Consider the following 21,281-nt stretch of genomic DNA (forward strand, 5'->3'; position numbering starts at 1 on the left):
TTTTTAGTGAGCATTGAAGAATACAAGAATATAAACAGAAACATAGAAGTTTACAAAGTCCTGAAAGTCTGCATGAAAGAGGTTATCTGCAGAAAGATGCTCTAAAACATCTTTAGAAATGTTTTAAACAGCTGGAAAAATATTCTACAGGTAAGGTTACATTACAAGAATAGTCAAAATACCATCAGTCAGGGAAATCTCACAGAAGCAGTGTATTAAGAAAAGAGTTAGATGGGTTTATAATACAGGTGGCAATAAAAGTTTATTGCTTAAAAGTCCAAAATATTAAAAAAAAAAAAAAAAAAAAAGTCTTTCTGGATGATAATAACATTGACCATTAAATAATTCTTTTTCAAAACAAAGGTCATGGTTTAGCTGCATAGAAAGTGCTCTACCACACCATAATAGTCATAGGCATAAAGTGTTAAAAGGGAGACAATTATGAATTCCAACAGGAAGGACCAAGTGTTAAATTAATAACAGAAATTTTACCTTTAGACAAGATGAGCTGCTGAATATCTCAGAAACTCAGCTTGCCACCTTCTGTAGTGGCAAAAAGACATACATTAACATCAGTTTGGAGGAATCAGCTTAATAGTGGCAATTACCAAACGACTGCGCAGGATACCCATTCCTCAGCTAAGCACCACTTAGATTTGTGTGCAGAATGTCTTAAGGCTTAAGGAGTTTAGTAGTGTGCATACCGGACTAGATTTATATAAAAGGATGACTTCCACTCCTAATAAAGTAATATACCAGTGTTACATGCATAAAGAGCATCTTACTGACACAGAATCTCACACCTACAAAAGCATCTTGGAAAATAAATCAAAAATGAACTAAAATCTTTTGATTTGAATGAGTTCCCCAGTATCACAAGGACAGTAAAAAACTTGCATCATTACTTTTCTTTCAAAGTCCAGTTATTAATACTTTAGCATTTCTGCATCTTAGCATTGCAACAAAATAAATGTGAAACTCTATCCCTTAGCTCTTTTTGAGATAGCTGCTCATGAACTGGGGCATACTTATTTTTGTACACTTACTTTCTTCCTTCTTCAGGTCAGTGAAGCAGTAAATAGAGAGGGAAAAAAAGCCTCTCTCCAAACAGCATCAGATCACTGGTGCAGGAAATAGCAAGCAACTCCCTGCAGGAGCATATGCATTATTAGCAAATTCTACCAGCAAATGATAATCATCCAGTTAATTATATTTAATTGCTCTCTGCATCAAAACAATAAATAATGAGAGAGTCCAGTGCTGCTTGTTGGAGATTATAACTTGACATAAATACAAAAAATACAAGCAAAAGAATAAAACCACATTCGGTTCTTCAAGATGGAGTAAAAAATAAAAAAGACCAAGTATAAATTGTAAATTGTATTGACACTGATACCAACGTCTAGCTTTGACACCAGAAATTTAAGAGAAAAAAACTACACTAGTTTTTCTGGGAAAAATGCTATCAATTAATCTGTGTAAAGAAAACACTGCATCCAAGATCTTTAAGACATGAATACCTAATGTGGAGTGAAAATAATTTTAAAGATAATAATTTTTAAAGATAACCTGTTAATGATGGCAGCTGTTAGGCTCCCAAAAGTTACAGAAGTCCCAGCAATGACTCACTTCAAATGTATTAAACAAAACACTTGAACATAAACTACAGGGGGCAACCCTAAGTAGGGAAAGTATTGGCTTAGGTGATAAACTATAATTGGTCTTTTCCAGTCTAACAGTCTGTGGAAGGCATCAGCCCCCAGAGAACATGGATTATGTCATTCATTACAACAATCTCCTTGGCTGCTTTGAATAAAATACAGGATTTCATCTATTTTTAGTGCTTTTGTTTCAGATTCCATAATGTCAATACATCTCCATTTTGATTGCTCTTGCAGCTGATAATCAATTCTGCAACCCCATATCTCATATTTCAAATCAGAAAATTGTTTCCATTTGCAAATTATATGTATTGTATTATAAACATATTACATATAGAAATATATTTATGCATAAATATGTACACACATATGCTTTAAAATGCGTGTTATTTTTTATTTTTTAGTATAAAAATGCATCTTTGAATGAGAAACTCTTCAAGTTAAGCCAAAGCCAAGAGAAATATCAGATCACATGCCAAACATAACCAGTTACGTTGCTAATCTTTGTGAGTATGAACTCATGGAAACACCTGTTAGAAGTACCTTTAATGATCTTGCATATTCAAGAGTCTTTTGACAGACTAGAAAGAGAAAGAAAATGTCTTTACAATTATTTTTATTTTCCCAAAGCTGAGTAAAACTTCAGCAAAAAATCTTGTTCAGAAAAAAATAGGCAGAAAAAAAAGAAAAATGGCAGTTATATGGGAAGTTCTATCAGAAGAATTCATTGGAAAACCAAAAAGACATTCCAAGATTGATGGAGAAGAGTTTACAGATAAAACTCCCATCCTGGCTTAGTGACAAAGGGAATACCATTTAAAAATAAAAAAATAAATAAGGCTGGGGGGAGGAATAAGATAATGTGCTATAAAAAAAAAAAATGAGAGGAAGGCAGTAATCAGTAAGCTAAACATTCTAAAGTACCTGTACTTTGCAGGGTATTTTGAGGGTATTAGAACACTCAAGGCTGATATGATTAAATATGAAAATCTTTTTGAAAAGAATACAAACAAAAACAAAAAAGACAGTTGCACAACCTCATTAGAAGACTGAGAGTGTAACTCAATATGGTGGCAGAGATTTTCACAACTGTTCTGTATTCAGAAAACTATGTGAAGTTGTCCTGTTCTCACAGGTTTAGGTGAAACATTTTCAGCATACAAGCAACCAAAGAGAATGTTAAACATTTATATATCCAGCAGGCATACAAGTAACTTGAGTTAATGGTCTATTAAGAGTGGACAAAGGAGATCTCTGAGTCACTGGTACTAAGCCTGTCATTCACCTCTGTAGGTTTTTCCACTGTTCTACCACCAACACATGGGTTTTGTTTACCAGTTAAATCACAGCGATTATAGCTCTGGTGCATGCAATGGGTTACAACTGTCTTCATTTAGAAAAGTACTTTGATTATAATTCGGAGGTATATTTATTTTATTGACAAATACATAAGGTAAGCCTACTAATTTACTGGAGAAATACAGGATAAAATCCAAGAGGTAGAAGTGGAAGCTGGGCAAATTCTCATTTTAAATTGTGTTTGTGTTTTTAACAGCAAAGATGAATGATCTTCATAACAAATTACTAAGAGCAGGTTCTCCATCTTTTTTCTTCTAATCAAGATCAGATACCCTTTTGGAAGAGATGCTTCACTTTAGCACAATCTACTGAACTCTGTGCATAGGCAACTGGGAGCAATTCAATATTCCATAATACATACAATGCAAATTCCTTAGTCTCATGAAGACTTCTAGCCTTAGAGGCTAGGAAATGATAAACTCTCTGAAATCCAAATTTTGTTTTAAAATTTAAAGCAAATTTGAAAAAATATTTGCTTGAAACCAGTTTCAAACTATAGATTGGTAGTATCCCACATTAAGGGTTCAGAAGAGAATAATTTTAAAGCATCAAAACAATACTAGAATTAATGCTGTAATTTTAGCTATGTATTAAAATCTCATAGTGTATCTTCCCTGCAGTGAGAGTACTTGCAATCATGCCAATTCATGCAGTGTTCTCAAAAAAGGAGGAAGAATAATCCCTGCTTATGGGTTGGGCCTGCCGGTTAAGCATTGGGCTTCCAGCTGCTGCATCTCAAACAGGCACACTTGGGGAACTGGAAAATCACAGGCAATCTCTCACTTAAGAGAAGGCAGCTGACACCACTCTGTGCTCCTGCATCGCCTTACTTCCGCTGAATAAAAAGATAGTGTGGAACTATTACTGGCACTGACTGTATCAGTTGTGCTGTCTATGAAATAGCAAGGTCAGAGATGATACTTCACCTCTTAGAGGGACAAGAAGTGCTGAAGTTCAGAATCCAACTTCTGTATTGCATGGGTTGCAATTGCTTCTATCCAACAGTGTTCATTAGGAATAATCCCTAAATAATATCCAAGGGGACTAGCTGATGTTGGAGAAAAGTAAGACCTTTACCCAGCTCAGCTGAGACGGTGTGTCATGTTTTCTTCTTTGCATTTGAAGCACCTTCACAATCCATCTGTAGAAGATGCCTTGTGTATTGCCTTGTCAATGTGATCTGGAGATGTGACAGCTCAGTGGAAACAGAAGCAGCAATTCATTGCTTTTGAAAGGAGGAAAGGGGCAACCAGGATATCCCTAAACTGAAAATTCTGGAGGGAGATGTGGTAAGAGAGATTTTCCTAATTCTGAGCAAGATTCGAAAAGACACTGATAGAACAATTAATTTCCTTACAATTTTCCATATACTTATTTTTAAATGGACTTTTTTCACTTCAGAGCATTGTATTATTACTAAAGAAAATTATAAGTACTATAGATTTGTACATTATGTGGTAAATTTAGTATTACCTCTTAATTTTGTTCCATTTTTGTTTGTAGCTACATGGGAATGGCCTGCTTGCTTTCTAAACTTCAACTAGAATTTAAAATTTTTATTTTTCTGAGTTTGTAGGTTTCTATTAAAATTCTGTTTTCTTAAGCTGTAATTTAATCTTGTTTTATGCTTACAAGTAAACAGGGTTAGTACATTCTATGCAGAACGTTTTAGCTTTCTCTATTTTAGAGATGTCATTGAGCAAAGAAAAACACTCAGAACACAAACAGCTTCAATTGTAATAAGAAATATATGCAGCATATTCAAAAGAGAAGATTATAAATAAATCATAAATACACTCACCATTACATTTTAATGTACTGAAAGAACATAGGAATGTATAAAAGGAAGTAACGTTTAGCCTCTATACAGAAGCAACTTTAGCCAGTATTGCAGTATTTCTCCAAACTTTTTTAAGGTTGTTAGAAGAACTAATTTTTTTCTAGACCTTCAGAAGTCTGAAAGCATGGTAAAAGTACCATCATTCAGAAGTCTCTGCTGAAGAGTATTTCATTTGCTGTGAAACTAGGGTCTTGGTTGAGGACCTGGAACAGATTTTTTTTTTTTTTCCTTGTGCCAAACTTTTGTGTAAGTTTCTTTACTGCCTTGCTATTCACAGACTCTGCACCAAGGATTAAATAAATAAAGTAATGCAGTGAGCTATTTGGGCACCAGTCCTGACACACCACACAGTGAAGGAAGGAGGGAAAGCAAAGGGGAAGGCTTTTTGTTTTTGGTTTTGTTTTTTTTTTTTTTTTACTGCCATCAAATGTGTCAGACCTAATCTGGCTCTGTCAGCTCTAACCCAAGAACAAGAAGTGTGGGAAGGCAAGGAGCGGAGACACCTGAGACATATGGACACAAGCCATTACAGTTCTGGAAGCAATCTAGTTGTGCTTACTGGGAGCTGTGCCCCAGCTAAGATGTCCAGCCAAGAACTTGATAATCACAGCCCTCTAACTTGTAGACAATGGTTGGCAAATTCAGCTACAAAACCCAGACAGCACTGAGCTACACAGTGGCTCGGAGGATCAGCCTGTTCGGCTTTATTTAGATAGAATGGGAGATACCTGCATAGTTTCGTGCATGTCTTGCAAATTTTCATAGCTTATTTTTACTTTTCTCAACATTCAAGAATCTGTCAAGTTAGGGCTTTGGATAAATTCAAGATCTATTTAAGTTACAGAAGGCAAGATGTCCATAAGCAACTCATTTGTATAGACTTTTTTATTAATGTCAGCTGAATTGTGCAGTGAAACTACTCTGGGTGCATAACCCAAAGCTGCAGCAGTTGTGCGTATTGTAGCAATGTGGCTTCTGCATTTTACCATGTTACAGCAACAACAACTCAGCGATAACATATACCTGACTTTCCAATACCTGTTGAAATGATCAAAACTTAAGTTGTTTTCTACAGAAAGTTTCAGGTTCCTTAAAAATTTTGAGCAAAACATGAAAACTTCAAAACATTTATGGTCAAAACTAAAACTATTTCAACAGAATATTTTGAGCATTTCAGTACAGATAGGCTGGCACAGGAGTTCTGGCAGTTTGTTGTGCTCTCCTCATACCCTTGTTCTTTCTTCACAGAACTCCTTCCTTCAGCATGTTGTACAAACTCACTCTTCAGCAAACAACCAACCCCGAATATGTAAGATCACAACACATCAGAAGACACATGTTTGTCCAAGAAATGCAGTTTCTCAAGCAGACTTGGAGTCGGGAATCCCCAGTCAACCCCATTACCACAGGGGAATAACAGGGACATTATTCACTATTCAGGAACTGTCCATAGTTGTTGCTAGCTCAAAAAACATTACTTCAACTCTATCTACACGTTATAAGGTATTATAGTTCACTTTTGGTGGTTTCATAGAACTGTATGAAATCATTAGTATCCTACTTTAGCACCACTTTTATACATGTAGCTGTTCATTAACAAAAGCAGTTAATCAATGCAGTTGCATAACAGAACTCAGTTTGGTGCATGTTATATGCACCTGCTGTTTAAAACTAATTTTCCAAGTCAAGATAATGAAAGAATTTCCCAGCATAGTGACCTTTATGAAATCAGCTTAGTGAAAGCTGCACTCTAAAAGCCTTCAGTGGTGCAAATTTTAACATATAAAGGCCTTGAAACAAGTCCCAGCAATGTATAAAACAAGTGCTCCTGTCAGAATGGATGCTAAGCTAATGGAGTAAGTCCACTCAATAAATGAGGTGTGATTCCACAACTGATGGGCAGATTTTCAAAAACGCCACCTGCTGCTTTGCAAAAAAAAAAAAAAAAAAAAAAAAAAAAGTGAAATACTGATGTAATAAGTTTTAATATAAAACTCAGTAATGGACAGCGAAGCCAAGACTTTTGGGCAGAAAACAGTTGTCCAAAACCCATGGTTTCAGGGTATTAAACATTCAAGAGTCAGAGAAAAATGATTTCTTGTTCAATTGTTAGTTTTAAATAAAAGTCTAATGATATTAAAAAAAAAAAAAGAAAGAAAGAAAGACCCTCCTTCTCACACACAAACCACAGGCTCATACTCTTAAATTTTTACTTCTTTTTAGTGCAAATCTAAGATCACTTTCTGTTCTTTTGTGCACAAAGATATTTATCCATGCATAAATCTGAAAGCAAAGCTTGAGAACTTTTACTCAAATAAATAAATCAAACAGGAAAACAAGCAAACAAACGTAATGATCTGAAAGGACTGGACCTTACTCTCTAAGTTAAATAGACAGTGTATTGCTGAGGTGAAAAGAGCCAAAGTCTGAGATGTAAGACAGATTTGAGTCTGCATGCAGATGTGGATGATGTCCCTGGAAATGAGTGACAGTTTTGAGACAGGTGCTCATAATCAGTGAGATAAAAGTAATTCAAAGCAGCAGATCAGTGGATCTAACCCATCAAGGGATAGATATCAGGTGCCTAATGCCCACTAGTTTTGACAGTTTGAAAATCAGTGAACAGTTTTGAACACCTCTGAGTGATTTCTGGGCCTCAATAAAAATAGACTGAAACTTACCAAGGTTTTCAAAACATCAAAATGCCTAACACCCACTAAAATCAGTCCTAGAATATTGCATAATAGTATATCAGACTTCAAAATAGAGTCATTCATATAGCATCTAGCTGAACAGCTTACATATTGTTGCTTGGAGTAGCTGTGTGTCACTGGAACAAATGAAGTAAAGGACAGTGATGAACTAAGTATCATGATTTGCCTTTTAACCAAACTATTTCCTCCCTCTGTGCTGGATTGCCCTATTTAAGTTCGTAGGAAACACTTGCAAACTGTGAAACTGTAGTAGCTGAATGGCATCAAAGTCAGTGTCAGACCATAAGCAAATTACAGCAACCTGGGTCTTTGGAGAGAGAGAGCCTTTGGAAATAACCCAGCTGAACCTCTCCAGCAGAACTTTCATTGTATACTGTCTGCAGTTTTCATCCTTTTTTGTATGCAGGGTTCTTTTGCATTCTTCTTTATTTCACATTGTGGGCAACTATCTGTTTTTCATAGCAGTTTACATGGTTATATAAAAGTCATGAAAGAAAGAGTAAATCCCTAACAGGCATATTCTCTTAAGGCTTGTAAGAATCATACACCAATAATCCTAGTGATTATTGGAAACTGGAGCAGAACATTAGAAACATTAAAAGGAATTTAGCTTTAGTTTATTGGAGGTTTTTCCACTTCTTTTTAGCCTTTAGTTTGTTCAGGCTTTTCATCTTTATTGTAATTCTAGATCACAGTCTTTCAAAATGACATAAATAGTTTGCTTGCTTTCTTTTTTATTTTTTTTTCTATTAGAATAATTTCCACTCTCTGTGGTCCGAATGCTTACTATTAACTCTGCACAGCATTCATGTCGAGGCTAAGAGTTTTTCTATAGGCATTTTTTTTTCCTCCCTTCTATACTCCCTGACAACTTATTGCAGGTTAACTTTGAAGGTGTAGCCAGCCACTAGAAAAAAGTAGACTGGAAATTAGGAGTTTGCTGAGCCTCAGAGGCAACCATCATAGCAGGCAAGTAACAGAACAAAGAGCTTTACCCCTTGTCTGTCAGTCTCTCTTATCTACTCTCCCTCTCTTTCCCTCTGCCTGTTCATTTTAGTCTTGCTTTCAGCAGGAAGCAAACCAACACTGTGAAGTCTCATTGTCTACAGACACATTAGAGCAATGGCAGTTTCTGAATGTAGCAGGGAGGGGTTTCTTAATAACAGTTACGGTTGCAATATGCTTCAAATGTTCATTTCTTTTGCCTGTTACTTCTACATTTGAACAGCAGTTGTCAAATTCTTAATTCAAGGTACCTGTAATGTTGCCAGAGACAGCAACCTGACTCCATGGTAATCTGAGGTACATTTCTATCAGTGTTACCAGCCATCACACAAAAGCCAGATGTAGTACAGGGTCAGTGCTCTATCCTAAGTATCAAATTCGTATTATCTCATGCAGAAAGCAGCTTAAAGGTAGCCAACCTATTAATCTTGTTACAGCTGCATTATTGTCTGTAGGCCAACTTAATGAGAGAATGAGAAAACTATGGCAATGCTACTGATGCAAAGACAAATACACACACATACATGCATTCCTGTGAAGAAACATTTTGCACTGAAATGTGAAATACAGATGTATGAAGAGGACATCAGTTTTGAGGTAAAGAGAATCAGAGTGGAACTCGAATATTCATCATGGAGTTGTAATTCTGCTGTAAACTGCAAAATTAGAGATTTGATTAGATACTGCTGGGACCTACAGTAGAATTAAGCAATCAACAGAATAAGGCTCCTGCTTTCTGGCTTCAAAGCCATTTAGATTCTTTGCACTGTTACAAAAGGAGCTCATTAGGATGCACACCTAACAAGTAGGAGAAGAGTTTCTTATGCTCAAGACATATGGCCAACTCATCAGGCTACTTGCTATTTGAAGGTTCCTCTTGTGTGTGATTTTGGTAAAAAATAAAATTCCAACATTTTGATTTTCACTACAATACAAAACAATACCATATTATATAACCTCACCAATAATTTCCAGATCAGGAGTAGCTGGAAAGCTACAGCATGACGATATTGTAGCTACAAGGGTATAATAATTTCCATCTGGAAATATAATCACAATCAAGATGAAAGTTTAACTGGTGTGGGTCAAATAAAACACAATCCTTCCTCAAAACATGGCTCAGAGTCAAGCTAGATCCATTTCAAATCTATCTGTTCAAGTTCACAAACACTATAGCTGTGCTAGTGCTCCAGTTCAGAACAAGAATGAAAAACACAGAGCATTTTATTGTATCCCCATCAATGTAGAATTTAAATTCTACTGACTGAGTCCTACTCCAAGACAAACTAGATTATAAAATGGTTACTTGCATTCTTAACTACATCTATATATTTAAGACAGATTGCAAAGCTCAAAAATTCTTTTCACCCCCTGCAAGCTGAGAACATCAGCTGCTGTAAACTGGCATCAGCTTTAGCAAAATTGTGCCAGCTTTTATGGTTGAAGATCATATTTGCAATGTCCATGATTCCAAGTTACAGTGCTTTTTGGTTTTGCTTTACAGGAATAACAGAAGATTCAGAAATTGGTGAAGTCAGCCACTATATTATATGTGGAAGATACAATCCAGTGGTGTTTGTGCAACAGGAAAAGTGAAAGAGAAGGTCAAAGAGTTTCCAGCACACTTGTCAGGACAAGAAAAAAAAAAAAAAACTCATTTGTCTGAAGGAAAGGGCAGTTATTGAACTCCACATTGTCAGGCTTTCCAACTAAACATGTCCTGTGAGGGAAAGAAGCAAGAAACAACTGCATTTGCCAACAGGGATAGCAACAGTAGTAGTAGGTTTTCCTGTATAGAGCATATAAGACTGTGAGGAACATAAGCGCTCAAAACATGTTTAAAAAATGTTGCATATCTTCTCTATGCTGTAGGATACACGTTTCCATTTACATTGGATTTGACCTTACCTGAATGTTTCCAGTTGCCTGAGAGCAATAAAAGAGCCATGTTTAGTTGAGCAATGAAACCATGAGTAAGATTATATTGAAAACAAAAATTCATCCACTCCTTGGCACTAGCAACTCTGATCTAACTTGCTGCTAGCAGTAAAGCTGAAACAATGTAAAATATCACTCACATACTTTGCTGAAATATAATTTCAGAGTTTTAAAATTTTTCACTCAAATCCTGTGCAAATGTGATCAGATATTACCTAGGCATGGGAGAAAATGTCTTCTATAGGTTTTGTGGATGCTATTTAAAATAGAAAGGTTTACATTAAAATAAATAAATTAATTAAATACTCTATATCTCATCCTTTTCCAGAAACTAAATTCTAAATTCTACTCTTTGCCTGACAGAGATAAACCAGTAAGCCAAGCTAAGAAGAAAGAGAAGCAACCTGCCAAATTTCCTTATCAAACTGCATTAAACAGCAGAAAGATAAAACTATACGGTTGTCAAGCCCTATGGTTTTATCTTTAATCTTGGGACATATTATTGGAGCAGAACACAACTGATTCAGTAACTAGACTGCTTTCAGTAAACTTGGTCACTGGACTACTGGCATTGTAGGACCTACAATATGAATCAAGTCCTAGACTTACAAACATTTCCTCCAAATACCTTCTTACATTTATGATCTTCTAGTTTACAGTTTGTATAGTTGATAGGCTAGAAGCAGGCTTTGCAATGTTCTTGCATGTCATTAAAAAATAAATAAATTAATTAAAAAGCAGTAGAAAGTATGCAAATCATATTAAAATTCTTGAATTTGACACTCCACATTCTATTTCTTTCCTTTTTTTTTCAACCAAAAATTTAGAAAAAAAAAAATCTGTGTATGAAGAAATCATTGTTAGTCTCCCTGGTCCCCAGGTCACCTGAATCTATATTCAACTTGTTACAATACTACAATAACTTGTTTTTCTTTCCCTATTCCTGCCTTTCCAGCACTTCTTGTCTTCTATAAGCCTTTGATAATTTTCCATTGTTTTAAACTCTATTCCTCTGCAGAAATATAGAGCAAGCTGATCCTCTCAGTAGACACCTTCTCTGGTATTACCACTGTACTGCCCAGATAGATTTGTTCAAGTATTTTGACACTCAGCAATTTCAAACAAATTTTTGATAAACAGATCTGTCAATTACCTATTTCTCACTCCCCTCAGTAACTTCAGAAAGAAGAAATGAATAGAAAACAGCACAAGAATAGATAAATTACTTGTCATGCATGTTTCACTGCAAAATAAATAAATTTCCAATATTTTCTATAGTGCTGCTATGGATGAAACCATGACACACTGCTTTTAAAAAAGAAAATTGAGATTAACACATTCAGTAGCAAAAAAAAAGTCTTGAAAATGTGGTTCATACATATTTTCAGAGCTCAAAAAGAGATCTTGACCTTCTCTCCTGAAAAAAAAAAAAAAAAAAACCTATAATTTGTAGTCTCATTTAAGCAGGTCTAAGAGTTTTACTGATTTATGAATTTTTTAATATATGAGGTTAACAATAGGGAACAGTTTTCCATTTGCAACAGACTAATGTATCACTTATTAACACATGAAAAGGTAAAATTTCCCAATTAATACAGACAAACCTCTGACCTTGCATACAGACATACCATAACCTGAACCTGCTAAAAGGAAATAATGAATTTTTTGCCTTTGTCAGTGTAATAAAAGTAGTGTGCCACTGCTAGAAAGAAGTCAGAGTCCTGAAGCTGGCAATCAGTATGGAGAAAATGGTTTCAGGAATGGCAGAAAATGCAGTGAGTACTCGGCATATACATCCTAATTGTTAAGATAATTGTTAATAATTTTGTACTGAAGAAGGTGCCAAAATGTTAACACACACACATATGTACATGTGCAGACATGTCCTGCATGGATTTAGTAGGCTATGAAGTAAGGGAAAGGAGACTTCCCTCCAATTTCTTTTGCTCTCTCTTCTCTCTCAGCCTTCCCATGTTTTTGCAATAGTGCTGAAGTCACCTGTTTTTCCCATAACAGTCTCTTTTCCAATTTCTTGCTTTATGGTAGAGTCAGTCACCCAAAGCCTGGCTTCCAGGCTACTGAATGTCTGAGAAATGTATTGTCCATATTTGTGGTCCCATGTTTGTTAGATGGCATGACAGGAATCCTTGACTGGAATGTGTGCATTGATGCATGTTTTGTGATGTATGATGCATGATGTGTGCACTCATCATGCATCTGATGCATGATGTGCATCAGAATAGGGTCATATGTTCCCCAGTATGTGACCCCACTCAGAGAGAAGGAGAAGCTCCTGTTCAAGCTCACAAGAGGTCTGTATCTATATGAAAAGCATCAGGATGTTCTTTAGAGAAACATTAGAGTAGGCTTTGGTAAAACACTGTTAGACCCATTCTGGCAAAATAAATAAATAAATAAAACATTCTAATGCTACAGACTTGCTATAAAAGGTTCCAAAAGTAAAAAGGAAAAGAAAAAAAAGAAAAGACAAATATAGAGGTAATTATTGGATTCTCTTTAATATGAAAGACATGGCTATGTGAAGTTGCAGGTGTGGAAAAGATGGAAATTCGGAAATGATGATGCAGAATTTCACAAAAATTCATATCTCCCAAATGTATGAAGCCATTCACCAAATGCAAATTGCTACAGTATATTTTACTATCAGCCCTTCATGTAATATGGGGTTCTAGTCTTATTGACTTGCTGAGTGGATAAGTCTAGATGCTGCAAGTGTTCTAGTCCTTCTTCGAGAAAGCTAGAGCATTTCTCGATTTTTGATTTGCTCTATATAATTTTTTCCCTTCTTAAAAAGCAGACCTTTCAATGTGAAGTCTGAAAGGCTATAAATTACCTATGTGGTGATTAACACTTTGACTTCCCATTTGGCAAATAGCCTAACAATGCTTTATACTGAGGGGTTAAATTTGGCAGCAAATCTTGTGGCGGGGGAAACATGAGATGATCTGGTCATTGTCTATATGATATACATGATATGCATGATATACAAACCATTATCAAAGTAATTATAGATGTGTTTTGTCAGTATTTTAACTTGTGAGCTCTGCCTTTGTGTCTTTTGTTCAATATTTTGCAACAATTTTTCTCCTGAAAATTGTAAGCTCATCTTTACTGTATTTACTGTGTGCACCTTTAAATATCATCTAAATGGAATCCAGTCACTTAAACTGGCTTATCATTAGTTTTAATAATCAGGAACTAACTTGCTGGCTTTTAAAAGTTGGCAATTTAATCTCTGCCTTCAAAAACACAGATTTGGAGCTGAATATTTATCCAGCAATCCAACACAGGCACTGAGCAGACACATACAGGATCTCTCTCAGATTCAGTGATTTTGAGAGTAAACAATCTCAGGCCTGTGATTTAAGTAAGCAACTAAAAATATAGAAGGAAACTGGAAAGGATCTCAGACTCCTGGCCTTCTCCCTCATATTATTTCATAATTGTAGTTCTTCATGACTCCCAGACAAACATCCTGACCTCACACTCAGAACTAATTTGCAGTTCCTGGATCCAAGTGTGAGCTGAACACGCTCCATCAAGATGACACACAGATACATTCCAGCCTCTTCCCTTTTCTTCTTTAACGGTTAAGCTTCTGTGCAGAAGAAAGCTGACTACACAAAAAAGCCAAGACTCAACCAGGATCAGAGGCTGGGCTTGGTTTCATCCAGCATCTTTGAAAGGTCCCATACCATCTCTTTGCAGAAGTATTTAATAAGTCAAACAAAATAGCAACTTTTTGGAGGACTCATACAGAAGAAAAGCAGTATTAAACTTGACCTTTTACTTCTGTAGCTCTGTATTGAGAGCACAAGGACAACACACACACTTCTGCTTGTTTACCTTTGTACATAATGGACATGAAGGGTATGCCTTCTTTTCATCCATCTATTTTGTGGAAACTAAACGTGAGTTGCTTTACACACCCTGCTCACACTGTTTTTTTCACGTGTTGTGGTTTAGCCCCTGCAGACAGCTAAACCCTACACAGCCAATCATTCACTTTTCCCTGGTGAGATGGGGAAGAGAACTGGAAAGGTAAAAATGAGAAAACCTGTGGGCTAAGATAAAGGCAATTTACTATACAAAGCAAAAGTTGTGCACACAAGCAAAGCAAAGCAAGGAATTCATTCCCTGCTTCCCACTGTCAGGCAGATGTTAATTGATTTCCAGGAAAGCAGGGCTTCATCACATATAGTGATTCCTTGGGAAGACAAATGCCATCACTCCAAATGTCTCCCCCTTCCTCTTTCTTTCCTCCCAGCTTTTATTGCTGAGCATGACACCATGTGGTATGGAATATCCCTTTGGCCAGCTGGAGTCAACCGTCGTGGTTTTGTCCCCTCCCAGCTTCTTATGCACCTCTATCCTCCTTGCTGGCAGGGCATTCTGAAAAGCTGAAAAGTTCTTGCCTCTGTGTACACATTGCTCTGCAAACAGCTAAAACATCAGTGTGTTATCACCACTGTTTTCATCACAAATCCAAAACATATGAGTTACTACGAAATCGACCAACTCTATCCCAGCAAAAAACATTACAGCAGAGATCACTGTATAAAGTAAATGTGAGTCTTACTCTCAATATACAAACTCTGAAACTGCCTATAGGGTAAACATTTGTTAATTTATGCAAACTGTAGGCGCTGTTTCCACTGAATAATTTCTTCAAAAGAAAATATTTCTCATTGGCATCTATATTTTGCTAGCAGCAATAAGGGAGAATCAATTCATACAGTCAAGTATTTAGAAAATTCATCCATCCGATCTTTCCAACACTAACCTTCAAAAAGCTACACAACTCCAGGTACCAGTAGATCTGTTGACAAACATCTATGATACATTTCCTAACACCATTAATTATACTAGGTCAACAAGCTGGCTTTATATGACATTTCTTGCCTAATAACATTCTCATTTGACATAAAAGGAGGCTTCTACGTAAGAAATAAAACTCTTAGTAAAAATAAAACTAAGTAATCTGGTAATATGATACAACAAGTTTAATCTTTGCTTTATATTTTCATAAAGCTACTGTTAAATTAATAGTGTATGCTTATGATAGTTACAAAAACATTCTACAAGACCTACAGAAATCATAGTAAAGCTAGAAAGTAAAGTTAAAGTTAGAAAATTTATGTCAGAGAGTGCCTAATGACTACAGATGGAGCACTGAAAAACATTTTGGTGTCCATCCTTCTGTTTTCTTTTTTGACTTCATCATTGTTACACTGGTGCAAGGATTTAATTCAGTCTGTCTCAACCAATAAGGAACGCTCTGATTCGTCAGTGGAACGGTGGAGTAGTTTCATATTGTAAAGTTTCTTTTAAGCAGCAGCTCACAGGCCAGACCCTGCCAAAGTGCATCTAATTCTATTATAGCTGCATATACTGCATATACTAAATGTGTGCAGTGGGCAGCACTTCTCTAGGCTGAAACCATATTTCTGTAAACTGTAGTCCATTTATATTATTTCAGGGGGGCAGTGATGAAACACCATTTAGCAGGCACAGTGGTTCTTCGGTCTAATTTAGGCCTTTTCTGTGTCTCTGTATTTCACCATGCTTGTATTGCACCATAAATGTAGAGAGCATTACAGCATTTGTAGGTAGATAATTTTTGTAGTCTCTTAATCTTATCTTGCAGTCCTTGCAGCTTCTAGGTGGTGAACACAAGGAAGAAGGATGGGAGGTGGACTTGATGTTCTCACATACTCTGAAGTTAGGTCTAAACTGCAAGGTTAAAAGAAAGTTCAACTTTGCTTTCTGCTCACATTGCTGGCATGAACTCTACTTTTGCTGCCCGGTTATTATGGTATGTGGTGAGTGTAGCTTAACAAGTCATATAAAACAGTTAAATTAATCACTCTGATTTATTCTTTTTTTTTTTTTTGCATTTTTTCTTGCTAGAAATCATAGAACATTCATTACATTTTCAAGTGAGAATTTAATCCTCACTGAACACATTATGTGGAATTGCACTATCCACCAATTCAGAACACAGTTTATTCAATAACAAATATTTCACTGTAGGATGACAAGGAATATGAAGGCAATATCCAGCTGGAAGCACAAAAAATATATATGTTTCCAGGCATTTTGAAAGAGTCAGATGAGAACAGGAGCTATTGAAAGGGACATGTCTTGCCAGAGGTATTTCAAAGAGAAAGGAAGCAAGCCTGTATGGGCAAAGGAAGCTGTGAGGAGGTGATTCCACACCTAATTAAAGGTTGACAAAAAAGAGGATGCATTCAGAAACTTTATTCCTTTACAAGTGTTTGGAGTGAAAACAAAAATAGAAGAGGATTTCTCTGTCATCAAAGGAGATCACCCTCTGAATCAAATATCACAAAACACACTTATGAAGGGTAAGTTTTAATTTATCAGAGAGATATTGAACTTGGGACCAAGGTGACTGAACAAATCTTTTTATCTGTCATGATGACATTTGGTTCTTCAAATGCCCTGCTGTCACTGCTCAGGTCATCTTCTCTTGAATTACTACATGCTTCAGTGTCTCCTTGATTCTCACTCTGCCTATAGTATTTCCTTGAGTTCAAGAAGTTCAAGATTGTTTTCCCAAGCAACACCTTCTAATGTCAGTGAATGCTCAGGTGTTTATGAGAAAACTTTTTTTTGTTTGATAGCAATTTCCCCTCATTAAGAAATTAGACCTAGAAAGTATTAAATTCTCACATGAAATATTCTGAAATCTAAAGGCATTAAATTGGTGTAATTAGAAAAGACAGTCTAATATCTGTAATAACACAATGTGTGCCAAAATCCCTTAAAAAATAATAAATAAAAAACACCCACGAACATTTTTCTATCCATTTAATCAGCTCACTTACCCCTGGAAACTCCTTCAGGGACCAACACCACTTATTCTTAACATCTTCTGGAGATGGAAGGAAGGAAAGGGTTCACCATTATACATAACTTGCCACTTTGTTTTGGGAAGTATTTGAATGGTAATAATTTCAACTGTATTTCTTTTCTCTTGAAGTTATGCACCCCCTACTTATTTTCAAAGCAATCAATGAAGCACTATTTATCTAATATTTTCTCTGAACGTCAAATCTAAATTCAAACCATGTTATACACAGCTGAGCTGTGACATGCAGTTCAGAAGAGAAGCTTACAATAGCTTTTCAGCTTCACCAGTAATCTCAGCTAACTTTACAAATCACAACATAGCACCTCCCATTTCTACTGCATCTTCTGAATTATACTAAAATTCACATCGTGCTTTTTCCTTCTTTTCTTCAGTAAACACCATTTATTTTTTATGAATAAATTCAGTGTCATAGATTAGCTTCTGACAGTCAGGTGAATTAATCATGTTTCATATGAGATCTACAATAAACCATTCACTAAAAAAAAAAAAATCAGTGAAGGTCATGAGATGTTAAAAGAGTAATCAAAACAGAAAAATATATAGATACATATTTCCACTGTGAAGTTTTAAGGTAAGAAAATAAACTCTTCTCCAGAGGAAAATGAGTCATCCATTTAAAATTCATGCCCTTTTAGGTGCATAAGCAGGTGCATAAGCAGCTATAACAGGTTTATCAGGTATTATGTTCTTTCAAGATCTAAAATATTTTGCTACCGGTTTTCTTTAAAACAAGCCATCAGAAAGAAACCCTAAAATTCTAATGTGAAAACAATCACAGAATCACAGAATGTTAGGGTTTGGAAGGGACCTTGAAAGATAATCTAGTCCAATCCTCCTGCCAGAGCAGGAACACCTAGATTCCACAACACCCCTGGGCAGCCTGTTCCAGTGTTCTGTCACTCTCACCCTGAAAAAGTTTCTTCTCATATTTAAGTGGAACCTCCTATGTTCCAGCTTGCAGCCATTGCCCCTTTTCCTATCATTAGATGTCACCAAGAAGAGCCTGGCTCCATCCTCGTGACACTCACCCTTTACATATTTATAAACATTACTAAGGTCACCCCTCAGTCTCCTTGTCTCCAAGCTAAAGAGACCCAGCTCCCTCAGCCTTTCCTCGTAAGGGAGATATTCCACTCCCTTAATCATCTTTGTGGCTCTGTGCTACAATTTCTCAAGCAGTTTGTTGTCCTTCTTGAACTGAGGGGCCCAGAACTGGATGCAATATTCCAGATGTGGTCTCACCAGGGCAGAGTAGAGGGGGAGGAGAACCTCTATCGACGTACTAAACACACCCCTTCTGATAGACCCCAGATAGGCCCTTCTTGGCCACAAGGGCACAGTGTTGGCTCATGGTCATCCCACTGTCCACCAGGACCCCCAGGTTCCTTTCCCCTACGCTGCTCTCCAACAAGTCAGTCCACAGCTTATACCGGTGTCTGGGGTTGTTCTTGTCCAGAGAAAACAATGCATTCTTGTCCAGAGAAAACAATGCAAGTAAAAGAAAAATGATGCAGGTTCAATGTACCGTATAGCCTACATACAAAGAGGAATCATCCAATGAAACTGAAATAGAAACAGAAAACCATACAAAAATGTTAAAATACTTTCATACACAGCATCTAATTAGCTTATGAAACTCATTGCCACAAGATGTCATGGAGGTCAGAAATATGAAGTCTAAAAACAAACAACGCTTTAAGAACTCCATTGTAATCATTATGACTAAAGGAAATAATTCATAAATATAAAGGAAACAAATCACCCCAACACTTTCAAAAAAAAAAAAAAAGAGGAAAAAAAAAAGGAATTCCTATGTCTTTTAAGGGTAGGACTCTACCAAAAACGAACGATTGGTCAGCTCTGATATTATTTTCTTAGGGTTTTATCCAAAACTAAGAAGTAACAATCTGTTTGATCTACCTGTGAAACACTGTGGGCTAAGATGCCTTCAAATAAGTACATTTGCTCTGAACTATGAAAAAAAAAGAAACAAGTTTCAGGAGAAAAAACAATTTTCTGTATCTAGAATCGATAAAAAAAAAAAAGAGAGAGAGAGGGAGAGAGAGAGATTTAATAATAAAAATAACTAGCTTGAAAGACTAGTTTTTTGGTTTTGTTTTCATTTGTTTTGTTGTTGTTGTTGTTGTTGTTTTCAAAGTATCTTTAATCTCAAATTTAAAGCCTATTTTCCTGTTGTAGGTCATGCTATAAATATAGGGTATTTTTGAAAATGATGTTCTCAGTGGATGGATCCCCATTTATTTCTTCTGGTTACTATACCCTATAGTGGTAGGTTATGGTATTGAGATAAAACACCTGTCCTGTGAGCATATACAAGTGCTATCCTGAAGCCAGAATGTTGACTTACGTAACTACAAACTTACACTGCAAATAAGGAAACACTGATGTCTCAAAAAGGGTCTGAAACAGACAGCATGAGGAACTGAAAGAAATTCTAGTCAAAGACATATCCTTCTGACCATCTCCAGAAAAAGTACATCTCTTTCCCTTCGGGATTCTGGGCCTTAAGTTAGTAGGGTTCTCCATTTCCTTTCAAATGGCAGTGACAGTGATCATATAACAGCAGTTTGATCTCTTAACCAGACAGTGAGATAACTGGGGTTCCTGTCTTCTGCAATATAAGAGGATCCAAAGCTACCTTTTTGTTCTAACTGAATGTCCCAAGACTGGAAAGCAGGATGATCAACTCCTTTCAAATACCAGACTATCAAAAATTTGTTTGGCTTCAATTTGACTTAAGCCATTTAAGGCTGTATACCGAATATTTAGACCATTTTCTCTCATGAGAGAAATCATGGCTGCTGATCCCATGATGCTTTCTGCATTTCAAGTAATACGAATAAATCTAAATTATTTCAATTAATTAAAATAAATTGGATTAACAAAAATAATCATAATTGTCCTGAGACATGGGCTGGAACTCAAGATTTAGCCAATATTCCTCTTAAATAGCAATTTAATTCAAAATAAGTTATTTGGAAAGAAAGAAAGCAATTTTTTTCCCTCTTCTTTATGGAACAAGAAACTTTGCTGTTTATTTCTTTAGTACTCAAAGCAATATGTAAATTTAAAATGTACTTAGTACTAACTGAATAGCTGTTAGTATTGAATGTTTAGGATATATATTTACTTTCAACACACCAAGAAGAGATTCAAAGTTTCTGTTCTCCAACACACAAGCCATGCTGTTCCTATCAGCAAAAATCTTTCTAGACTTATCACTTTTTTCATGAGAAATGCCAAGACCTTCAGGACAATTAGCCAGTGGTGTTCTAATGACTATAAGTCTAATTTAGACAAGAATTGCAGCTTTCATACAAAACTAGATAGGGATATTTTCTCACAAATACTACTGAGTATAACAAACTCCCACGCAAGGATGGAGAGGAGGTAAAAAAGAGGTGATGGTATGAAAGGATCAAAATAGAAGAAAAAAATCTTAGTCTAACTTATGAATTGAGAGATTTGGTGAATTTGATTCTGTAAGTTATTGTAAGCTATATATTTCTGAGAACTCTTACCTGAGCTAACTCTTCTTGACTCTTTACTCAGCTGTTTTGCAACTTCAAGCCACTTCAGTGAATCAAGAGTTTCTGGCTTTACCATCCCCCTAATTGTCACTTACTAGTCCTCCAAGAACACAACTGTAAAATCACTGAGGCTGAGGGAGTGCCTCAGGCATAGCCTAAGGAAGATAGATGGAGTAAATTCCCTAAGAAACAGGGGAAACCTTGTTTTTGGAAGAAACAAATAATGTAATTTCTGAATGACAGTTTAAGGAAGTTACCCTTTCCAACAACTTCACTGAGTCATTTTTGTTGCTG

General features: G+C 36.0%; 1 protein-coding gene and 1 long non-coding RNA gene across 19 annotated transcripts in view; one reads left to right on the forward strand and one right to left on the reverse strand.

Annotated features, from left to right (window-relative positions):
* LOC308196010 (uncharacterized protein) overlaps positions 1–21,281 on the reverse strand; it is a 380,840-nt gene that overhangs the window by 137,255 nt on the left and 222,304 nt on the right. Inside the window, exons 6-7 of one of the 18 annotated variants that reach the window (XM_080594383.1) lie at positions 11,896–11,934; positions 6,137–6,783 (exon numbers count right to left, since the gene is read on the reverse strand). The exons of the other annotated variants lie outside the window; for them this stretch is intronic. Of the exons in view, the coding sequence (XP_080450509.1) occupies positions 11,902–11,934 (33 nt within the window). The 3' untranslated portion in view covers positions 6,137–6,783; positions 11,896–11,901. Of the gene's footprint in view, positions 1–6,136; positions 6,784–11,895; positions 11,935–21,281 lie in introns of those variants that run through there. 18 annotated transcript variants of the gene reach the window in all.
* LOC308196011 lies at positions 1,167–6,348 on the forward strand. Its single transcript, XR_013952025.1, has 2 exons — positions 1,167–4,309; positions 6,109–6,348. It is a non-coding gene; the product is annotated as an uncharacterized lncRNA (long non-coding RNA).

Source organism: Anser brachyrhynchus (genome assembly GCF_964034855.1).
Source record: "Anser brachyrhynchus genome assembly, chromosome: 5".
NCBI lineage: Eukaryota > Metazoa > Chordata > Aves > Anseriformes > Anatidae > Anser > Anser brachyrhynchus.